Source organism: Stegostoma tigrinum, chromosome 31, assembly GCF_030684315.1.
Source record: "Stegostoma tigrinum isolate sSteTig4 chromosome 31, sSteTig4.hap1, whole genome shotgun sequence".
In the NCBI taxonomy this organism is placed as follows: domain Eukaryota; kingdom Metazoa; phylum Chordata; class Chondrichthyes; order Orectolobiformes; family Stegostomatidae; genus Stegostoma; species Stegostoma tigrinum.
In genome coordinates, this window is record NC_081384.1 from 11,113,757 (window position 1) to 11,124,976 (window position 11,220).

Genomic DNA, 11,220 nt, shown 5'->3' on the forward strand with positions numbered 1-11,220 from the left:
GAGAGTCGGGAGTCGAACTGGGGAGTTGATGACATCATTGCCTTGGTGATAAAAGATGATGGATTTATCATATGGTCTGTTCTTAAACATTCTTCCTGCTGTTTGCCTGAAATATTAAACCAGTGCAAAGGAAGAAAGCAATGTAGAGTCATAGAGTTATACAGCACAGAAACAGACCCATCAGTCCATCTCGTCTGCGCTGATCAGTTATCCCAATCTGACCTAGTCCCAGGGCCCATATCTCTCTCAACACTTTCTCTTCACATATCTATACAAATACCTTTTAAATGTTGTAATTGTACCTGCCTCCACCTCCTCTGCCAGCTCATTTCACAGACGAACCATCCTCTGTATGAAAAAATTACCCCTCACACCCCTTCAAAAATCTTTCTCCTCTCACCTTAAAAATATGCTGTCTAGTTTTGGACTCCCCCACCCAAGGAAAAAGACCATGATTATTCACCCTATGCGTGATTTTATAAACCTCAATTAAAGTCACCCCTCAGCCTCCAACATAGGCTGCTAAAGCATAGCATTGCTCCAGTTTCTGGATAAAGGCACAGACTCTGTGGAATTCTTACCACAGCAGGAGCAGAAAGACCATATTCAGAGTCTTAATAGCACCACTGTTTCCTCTAAGTTAGAAGATTGTAGATTCAAGCCCCACTCTGGAGATTTGAGCACATTATCCAGGATAATTTTCCCAGTGTCTTTGTAAAGGGTGCTACACAGATAAAATGTTAAACCCTAATCCCTTCTGCTCCTTCAGGTAGATGTGGAAGATCCCCATTGCCCTATGTTGAAGAGAAGGGGAGTTCACCCTGGTGTCTTGCGATTTATCCCTCAACACATATCACTAAAGCAAGTTTATCTGGTTAATACTACATTAATGTTGATGGGAGCTTGCTATGCACAAATTGGCAGCTGTATTTCCCACATTATAACATTTCAAAATTATTTCATTGGTTGGAAAGTGTTTTGTGACATCTCAAGGTCACAAAAGACTCTCATAAGTTCAAGTTCTTTTAGTGTTGCATTTAGACCGAGACAGAAGTGGAGTACTGTTCTGCAAAACTGAATTTTTTTTAACCACCACAGTTCCGGGCACGCTACAGGTAGTAGGACTGATTGCTTGTTGAAAAACTAGTTACTTGCAATGATAATTACCCAATTAGTTGTGTGAACCATAACTGTAAGTCAAACAGGAGCAACTGGTCACAAGAAGTGAAAAACAAAACATTTGGCAAATATTAGAACATTCAGATTAAGGTGGAAGCAGATCTCAAAAATAGATTCAAATCCTAGAAAACATGAGATCATCCCCAACAGGTTAATGTCAACACAGCAGGTAACAAGAACTAGGAAGCAAGGAACAAACAACCCTTAAGAGATGGGTGGAAAGAAGGGTTTGAAGAGCTTTGGGAATGTGGAAGCTCCAAAGAAAATGTAGTATGAGACAGAGAAAGTGGGATCAATGCAGGGACGTAGTGGCACATCCTTGGAACCTGGTAAGCTTTGGAATTGATGGGGGAAGAGCCAGGCATTTCTGTTCCTCATTACTATCTTCACTGGATTCATGGTTGGTGTTGAAGTCAGGGAATACCAGTGATTATACTGGTCAAATAGATAGCCTGCTCACACTAGGTATCAAGACTTAACACACAAAATGCCAGAATAGTGGAAGGTTTATCATGGTCTAGGGGAGCTTCTCTGTAAAGTAGACAGCACATTTGGACAGGAGAGGGGGAGTACAGTGCACATGATCCAATAACTTGATTATGACACTCGAAAAGCTTGATAATTTCAGAACAGAGCAACTGACTTCATTGGAACCTCATCCTCGCATTCAACATTTACTCCCTCCAGCACCGAAGCGCGTCAGCAGTAGAAAATGCATCAACTCACCAAGTTTCCTTCAACAGCATCTTCCAAACCCACAATCTCTATCCCTAGAAGGATAATGATTGCAGATACATGGGGGGAACACCACCACCTGTAAATTCCCCTCCAAGCTGCTCACTACCATAACTTGGAAATATATCGCTATTCCTTCATTGTTGCTGGGTAAAAATCCTGGAGCTCATTCACTAACAGCATCATAGTGTACATACATCATATGGACTGCAACTACTCAAGAAGGTGTTACACTACCAGCTTCTCCAGGGCAGCTCGGCCTAGGTAACAAATGCAGGCATTAGCCAGTGATGCCCACATCCCATTGAAGCTGGCTCAAAACACACTCAGGAAAATAGTTGGATGTTAGACAAAAAATATGGGACATTTTTGTTTGAGTTCCATGCTTTTATGACAATCAACGATGTTGCAAAATGTTCTTGAACGTTCCTCCAGCTATTAACCTTTGATATTAACCCAGTGGTGAAGGTGGAAAGCTGATTAGGTCAAAAATATAGCATACAGTTGCCCCCAGTTTCTGGAAAAGGGCACAGATTGTGTGGAATTCTTTCCAGCACTGTACCATAAATGCCAAATTCAGTGTCTCGATGGTAACACTCTGGCCTTTAAACCAGTTCTTAGATTCAAGCTGAGATATTGATGCACCAGGACTCTACTCCCAGGATGCAACAAGAAGATGTGACAAGTTGGAAGGGGACAATAGGGAGCAATGGAGCAATCTAGAGGAGATGGAAGTCCATTCAGAGGACAGGTGGAAAAGAAAGGAATAGACAGAGGATGAAGGGGTAAGAAGCAGTGAAGTTAAGCTAATTGTTGAGATTTGAAACAATATTTCTGCTCAGAGAAGGACTTTTCTTTCAATGGTCTGATCATGTGACTGTCGAGATGGAAAGAATTTGCTTCCATCTCTGTACTTTGATTCCAAAGTTGTTAGTTGGTAGCTGGGAGGTGCAGAAGAATTTCAGGTCAAAGCACAGGGACAGTCATCACTCAACAACGCTTCGAACTGTACATATCTGTCACAATCTCCACGTCAATTGATAGCTGGTTCAGAGTTACACTGGCACAATGACCCACACTTGATTACAGCAATTTGGTGATGTAATTTTATATGATTGTAAAACAAAACACACAGGTGCCACAACTCTTTTTAAAAAAAAGAATTTTGCTATCTGCCATTGTAGGATTTGTTCCTCAGAGCATTAGGCTGGAGCACTGGGTTACTCGTGCTGTTTCATTACCATTGTTGCCATCCCACAATCTCCCTGAGTGACTGAACTCAAATTGCACCATCTGCCATGATGGGGATTTGAACCCATATTCCCAGACCATTAGCCTCCACCTCTGGATTATTTGTCCTGCAGCTGTACTTAAGGTGACAAGAACAAAGAAAAAAGCAAGTGGTTAGGATGTGGAATTCACTGCCTGAGTGTGTGTGTGTTTTGGAGGCAGGTAAAATTGTAGCTTTCAAGAGGGAATTGGACTATTATCTAAATAAGGTGAGACGATAGTGTAGTCACATTCTTGCTAGATTTATCCATTCAGAGTCCCACATAATAGACTTGGGCTGAAATCATACCAAGTTGGATGGTGGTGATTGCAGTTCGATTGAGGGAGCAATGGTGAAGTGAAGAAAAGTAACGTGCTCATTCAACAAATATTTAGGGTATGGAATGCACTGCCTGGAAGTGTCAGGGAGACAGCTTTAATGAAGGCAATCAAGAAGGAATTGGATGATTATTTGCTATATTATATTTGCTATATGATTATATGATAAAAATACGATGCGAGATATGTCGTGAAAAATAACGAGACATTCCCTAGTGCCAATGATACTCACTTAATGAGACAGTGTGGATACGATGGGCCAAATGACCTCCTTTGCACCATAACTCTTCTGTGATTCTGTGAATAGAAAACATTTGCGGGCTACAGGGAGAAGGTGATGAGTGCAGTTAATGGAATTAGCACTGATACAATAGGCTGAAGTGTTCTTCTAATCTGTAACCATTTGACACTTGTTGTGGAGGTGATAGCTGAGTGGTATTATCATTGGACTGTTAATCCAGGTTTGAATCCCACCACGGCAGATGGTGGAATTTGAATTCAATAAAATATCTGGAATTAAGAGTCTAATGATGACCATGAATCCATTGTCAATTGTTGTAAAAACCCATCTCGTTCACTAATACCCTGTAGGGAAGGAAATTGCCATCCTCACCTGGTCTGGCCTACAGCAACGTGGTTGACTCTTAACTGCCCTCTGGGCAATTATGGATGAGCAATAAATGCTGCCTGGCCAGTGACGCTCTCATCCCAAGAGTGAATAAAAAAAAATTGTTTGATTCCCAGTGTGGTAGGCTATGGACGAACAAGCCAGGGTGTCCCATGTGAAATTCAGGATGTGAGCTGGTCAGACATGCCCAAATTCTTAGATATTATTGGTGCTGACCTCACGCAAATGGATAGCGACCAACAACAGCTGTGAAACACAATAAATACTTGCACATTGAATGTCCAAACTTCTGGAGAGGTAGGGAGAGCTCCCAGGGGAGTTTAGATCATATTTAGCCTCAGGAAAAGACTTGTCAACAGCCCACTAATTGCCTGATCTTTTCATTTCTGACCAGGCACATCTCCCCAGGAATGTCTGTCAGCTAAATAGGCAGGGAAGTCAGAGCTAGTATCAATGCCACTGTGTCTGAGGTGCCTAGGAGCTTGATGTTAGATGCCGTGGAAACTATTTGCTCCAATACCCTAATTACTATGTCATAGAAACCAGCAAGGCATTCTTACTACTGAGCATAAATATGGAATTGGTTTTTTAGTCATTTAATTCATTTTAATAAAGTAATAACACAAATTTAATCTTCTCTTCTAATCTGAATTGCTGTCAGTCCCCTCCAGATTGTTCTATGATTACCCATTGTCCCAGGCACCATTACCTTTGAACATTTGCTTGTTCTCATGTGTGCCTAGTTGCCTGTTCTATCACACTGTGTGTTTGCAGTCTTAATGATGACAGAATGGTCTAACTCATTTCTTTAATCTTCAGGGGAAATGCAGAAATTGCTGGCAATGACAACATTTGTGGCCCATTCCCCATTCATAAAGAGTCATCCATATTGCTGTTGGTCTGGAGTCACATTTCAACCAGACTGGATGAGGATTCCTGTAGGATATTATTACAATCACCGATAGTGGTTTCCTAGCACCTTGGCTTTATATTTCGGATGCATTAATGGAACTCCACTGGTGCAATTTGAACCCTGACCCTAGGGCATTTATCTGGGTCACTGAATTACATACTCATGATATTACCCACTATGCTACTGCCTTTCCAGTAAAAAAACAAAGATAACCATTATAAAAAAAAACAAATGCACGTGCAGGATTTATGCCATCAGCTCATCCTTTTGATAAAAGCCATTGTTAATTTTCCTCCCATTTCTCCCAATTCATCAGCACTGGTAATAATTGAAAGCCCAACTGCAGTCCCAGTTTGAGAGGATGTTCAAACATGAAATTGTCAATGTTTTCTTACATTCCTTACATAAATACACCCCATTCATTAACATAAACCATAAGGCAAATTTTCTTTCCATTCTCTCTATAGTTAGAACTGCTATTGTGCTAAGGCTATTCAACTCAATAAGGAGAATTCTTAATCGAGACAAGCTTCATAACTGTGGATGGTGTCACCTCTTCCTTGGCACAAATTCTGTTTTATTTGTTCACGGGATGTCAGTATTGTTGGTCAGCCTCACTGTGGGGGAGTAGCTGTCACCTCAACCTAGTGCAGTCCATGGATGTACAGTGCAGGTTAGATACTTGTAGCATTTTAATGCAGCAATGGTGATGAATTACTGATACATTTTTGAATCAGCACAGTGTGAGGCTGGTGGCGATCCCTTGTGTGTGCTGTCGAGGCAGCTTAGGACACAGGCTGGGAAAGTGCTCTTTAAGAAATATTAGGAATAAATATTTTGATTCACGGGGTAGATTTCATCAGTTTGCAGCTTAGGTATCGCAATCGACAACTACTTCCTTACAGATAAAAAAACAAACAGGTAGTCAATGCCAATTTTGCACCCCCCAGGATTTGTGTTAATTAGGAGGCAAATGTGGGGTGTGTCTTGGACGCACACACATGATTTATTTGCCAGTATTTTCAGCATCTTGTATGGTAAGAATTCTGTCAGCTCCGCGGTTCCCCCTGCAGCCTTTCCCAGTTGTGGTGGGGCAGCTGTTGCTGTGAAATCAACAGAGACGCCAAGTCTTTAATCCAGCCACTGGCTGCTTGAAGGGCCAGTGCTATAATCAGAGCAAAGGGTGTGGCAGGGACTGCATTCTACTGTTCTGAGTGAATATCACAACTGAGGGCCGATCAACCTGAATTCTTCTCCTGCCCCCAATTACCCTTCCCTTCAGCACTTCATACTGAATCTAATTAGGAACTAATGACTTTTGTGCTAGCCATTTGTCAGCGGTACTGATGATGTGCCTCAGAAGGATTTATTATTACTCCAGCAATGAGTTTTAAAAAAAGACTTAAACCTATGGCTCCAATTAGACTGAAAGGGGGCAAAGCGTGGTACTGTTTATTGGGAGATGCATTTCATTTGTGGAGGGGCAAGTGGGAGATGACGAGCAACTGAGATTGCTTGAATTCTCTCCTGTCCATGTCAATCCACATGGTTTCAGCTACTTGCAGCGTCAATGGATATCAAGAACCTGCATTTATATAGAGAACAGAACCCGCAGTCAGGCTCTGCAGAGTAGCTGGGATGACTGCAATCATGTGTGTTGAAGGGGGAAGCAGGAATTGCTTACACAAAGCAATCATTTCCTCAATAGTGAATAGTACAATACTAACAAGTGCTCGATCAATGGAATGCCTTGCAACTAAGCACTTTCATTTATGACAGAGATTAGAGGTTTCAGTGCATTCTTACATGCTGCCGTTTCTTAGGCATTTGTACCACCTATAATCATGTTTTCTCCAAATGACAGGGTTTCAGTTATTGAAAAACTTGCTTCAGAGCTCCACTGTTGTATTTGTTTGATAGAATTAATACACATGTTCCTTAGCAACACTTCACAGGCATGATGAGAATTTTATAGAACAGGACACCATCAGTATTTCAGTTCCAAGTTTGGACCTGGTAAAGAGTGAACAGATGTATCCTGGCAACTTTTCTATGCCCCTCCCCATCCCCTAATTTCCTGGTAAAAACCCTTTGTGGTCATGACACCTTATTCTGCTGTGTCACATTCAAGCCTGGAAGCAGGTGGTGTATTGTTTTCATCACAGGTACCTGGAGTTGTTAGGTATTGAGTTGAATGATTAGCTATGATGGTGGAGCAGACTCAAAGTGCTGAATGGCCTCCTCCTGCTTCTATTGTAGATGTATCCAGTCGAATTAGTCTTGATAGCAATCTTCCACTGACTGAAGAACTAGGAGGAGGTGTGTGACATTGTCCTTTCATGTATAGCAGTGATGTGTTTATCTGGGGTAGCCAGGGCTGCAGTAGAAGTCCTTCTGTAAGTCAACAGATACGTGATACTGTGTTTCAATCCACTTCTCTTCAGAATCTGAGTTCAATTTCATCAACCAAAACCATCTGGTTGGAGTTGGCAGGCCGTTATATTTAAAGGACTGTTGTTCAGTGCAGCCATTTGAATGGGAATCTGAGTCAACTGCAAGCATCAGTCTTAATCGAACTTCCAGCGATTAGGAGTGTGTAATGCTAAACAAGCAATAATAAGGCGAGAGTGGATGGTGTCCATTAGTAGGGTTCTTGTGGTGCACTGGCAGTGTCCCTACCTTTGAGTCAGGAGGCCCAGGTTGAAGTGCCATCAGTTCTGGGGGTGTGTAATGCCATCTCTGAGAAGCTGGAATGAAAATATCGACAGTATTAATTGAATCACTCGGTGCGTCTCTGATAAATGATTTTGGTCCCTTGCTGCAGGTTTTGAGCAGACAGCGGTGGAGAAAGTTGGACACGATGGGAGAATGGAACTTCCTCAGCGATCTCCTCGATTCCGTCAAGAACCACTCGCCCATGCTGGGTCGCATTTGGCTCCTGCTGATGGTAATTTTCCGGATGCTCGTCCTGGCCACGGTGGGCAGTGACATTTTTGAGGACGAGCAAGAGGAGTTTATCTGCAACACGCTGCAGCCGGGCTGTAAACAGGTCTGTTACAATAAGGCTTTTCCTATTTCACCGTTTAGGTTCTGGATGTTTCACATCGTGATTCTGTCCATCCCGACCCTACTGTTTGTGGTCTATGCTGTACACCAGTCCTCTAAGAAGAAACCAGACGACGTTAGCCTCAAAGAAAGAAAAGGGCTGTCCTCTGATCCGCCAAAATTACAGAAATTCTACTTGATTCATGTGATTCTGCGTCTGCTCACTGAGATCGGCCTCGTCGTTTCTCAGTTTTTAATATACGGCTTTACGATCGAACCCCAGTTTCTCTGCTTCGGCTTCCCATGCCCTCACACAGTGGACTGTTTCGTTTCCCGTCCAATGGAGAAGACAGTCTTTTTAATGTTCTACTTCGTAATTGGTGTCATTTCTGCGACTGTTAGCTTTGTAGAATTGGTGCACGTTTTTCGCAAATTGTTTTGTGGGAAGCCACTGAAAGCCTGCGAGCAACAGAACCGGTCAAACAGTAATTATGAGAAAGGGAGGGATCCCCACGCAGTCCGGCTAATGGAGAAGAAAAGTACAGTCACTTGCAACACCAACTATTCTGACGTGGAGTCTTCTCACAAGAGCAAATCATTAGGTAGCAGCAACAGTGTAAGATCCTCACAGTCAAGTACAAAGAAACCCCCTCTTCATATCTAAGAGGAAGTGGTATAGGATCTGATTGGTCATGGACTTTCATACTGAACAACGTCTCAGCAAAAAAGAGACTGAAATCTTAACAAGTGCAAAATCAGGTCTGATCAGAACCTTCTGTGGCTCAATGGAAAGCCGAACAAACTTAACTGTTTTCAATTCCACTTGCTCTCTGTCCACATGCTTGTGATTTTATCAGTGATAATGGGAACTGCAGATGCTGGAGAATTCCAAGAAAATAAAATGTGGCGCTGGATGAACACAGCAGGCCCAGCAGCATCTCAGGAGCACAAAAGCTGACGTTTTGGGCCTAGACCCTTCATCAGAGAGGAGTTGCAGGTGGGAGAGAGATTCCCTGAGGTTGGTCCGGAGGGAGGAGGGTAACTTCTTCAGGTCAGGCATCCCTGAAAGAGGCTTCGCAGTGGGGTTAAAATTGTATCAGAAATAATGGGAACTGCAGATGCTGGAGAATCCAAGATAACAAAATGTGAGGCTGCCTGAACACAGCAGGCCAAGCAGCATCTCAGGAGCACAAAAGCTGACGTTTTGGGCCTAGACCCTTCATCAGAGCTTTTGATGAATCCCCGTCTCTGATGAAGGGTCTAGGCCCGAAACGTCTGCTTTTGTGCTCCTGAGATGCTGCTTGGCCTGCTGTGTTCATCCAACCTCACACTTTATTATCTTGCTTGTGATTTTACTTTGTTTTACCTAATCATTTCGTGGTGATGGAAAGGATGGCTGTCGAACAGTGGAAATTGTTAAAGTTAACAAGGTATTCTGGAAATTGATGATCACCTTTGTTTAAAGGGCAGGGAGAAAATTTCCTCAGGGAGTGGAGTGTAGGGATGGTGATGGGGTGTCAGGTTGGAGGAAGGGGTTTGGTTGGTGGCTTAAGCGATTTCATGGAGTCCCTCATTCAACTGACTGCAGCAGAATATGTTCGATCTGTGAGGTAGCTGCCAATGGAGAGTTTTTTTCTTAAACTGGTACAGGAAACACCTTTCCTTTCCTTTCCTTTTACCAATTACAGTGCCTGATTAAGTCTACAGGGACCTCACTGAAACAGAATGGGCATTAGGAGTAGTCTGCTGGGGCAAAAGCCTATAAGCTATAGCCACACTATGTTGGCAGTAATCACTTCACTGACTCAGTAGCTAACATGAATGTGGGAGAGTGCAAATGTCTCACAATGCAAGGTGGGTCTGGTTAGTTTTAGCTGGGTTTTTGCAGGAAGGGTATTTGTGGAGCGGGGGTTTTGGCTAGGGTTGCTCAGGGTGGTGCAATGGCTCAGTGGTTAGCACTGCTGCCTCACAGCACAAAGAGCCCGGGTTAAATTCCACCCCTAGGTGACTGTGGAAACTCCGCAGGCATTCTCCCCGTGTCTGCGTGGGCTTCCTCCAGCTGCTCTGGTTTCTTCTCACAGCCCAAAGCTATGCAGGCTACATGGATTGGCGGTGGGAAATGCAGGTTTACAGGGCTAGAATCTGGGTGGGCTGCTCTTTGCAGGGCCGGTGTGGATGTGATGGGCCTGATGGCCTGTTTCTCCACTGCGGGGATTCTACGATACTGGTGAGCCAGGGGTCTGACTCAGAACAGGGTTCACGCTTGTGCAAAGTAGTCAACTTGCTGCAGAATTTCCCTGCAGTCTCTGGGAATCGACCTCTCCCTGTGACAAAACCACTGAAGGCGTTGAGAACAATTTGCATGTTGTGTTTTTTTTTGAAACTAGAAGACTTTTGAGGTTGAGGAGATGGGCAATCACGTGAATGGTCCCTGTGGATTTGAGCGAGATACCAGAGAGTGACGAAGGGTCACGTGCCGTGAGAACAAGTCAGCGCCATGATGCTACAATGAAAGCTGAGAAGAAGAAAGAAAATCACAGCATTATTAGCAGGATGGGGGGGGGGATGCAGAATTCCACAACCTTTTTGTAATTGAAGTTGGCTGGTACCAACATTGTACCGTAACAGAGTGACATTAACTATGCTCAAATTCCTGGCAGTATTCATTGTCCACTCTCTGTAGGAGATGCTTTTGACTCTGCATCCCTTTTATGTGATTAAAACAATATTTTTAAACAAACAGTGTGGCATTCCATGTTTGTATATCAAGGCACATTACCCGAAACTCAAACTCAGATGGCGCCGTCAGTTAATCTTACCTTCCCGGAAGGAGAGCCCTGTAAACTCCTGGAAAAGAGCAAAACTGACCTCCGTCTGCACGGTAAGTCTTGCTCAGAAATTAAATAAGGATCACCCTGGGGAGAGACTGTGCTTTGGTTTTCAGTTCTGTTTACAGCCTGTCTCTCTCAGTGAGGATGTAACAGGCATGGCTTGCCTCCATGTTCCATTCAAAAATGTTATCACAGCATACAAATTACTTGGCAAAACTCAGGAATCCCCAGGAAAGGTCAAAGCGTCAAATCTGAAATGTGAAAATAGGAATTCTTCTTTT

The 11,220-nt window shown here is 43.3% G+C and overlaps 1 protein-coding gene across 7 annotated transcripts in view; it reads left to right on the plus strand.

Moving 5' to 3' along the window:
* LOC125466355 (gap junction delta-3 protein-like) overlaps positions 1-10,848 on the plus strand; it is a 38,295-nt gene extending 27,447 nt beyond the window's left edge. For 4 of the 7 annotated variants that reach the window (XM_048560755.2, XM_048560750.2, XM_048560754.2 and 1 more), the window contains exon 2: positions 7,888-9,290. In XM_048560755.2, coding sequence (XP_048416712.1) covers positions 7,924-8,772 — 849 coding nt within the window. In that variant the 5' untranslated portion in view covers positions 7,888-7,923 and the 3' untranslated portion in view covers positions 8,773-9,290. Of the gene's footprint in view, positions 1-7,182; positions 7,383-7,887; positions 9,291-10,495 lie in introns of those variants that run through there. The other 3 variants (XR_009442837.1, XR_009442838.1, XM_048560753.2) reach the window with 3 other exon arrangements.
* The last annotated feature ends 372 nt before the right edge of the window (positions 10,849-11,220 follow it).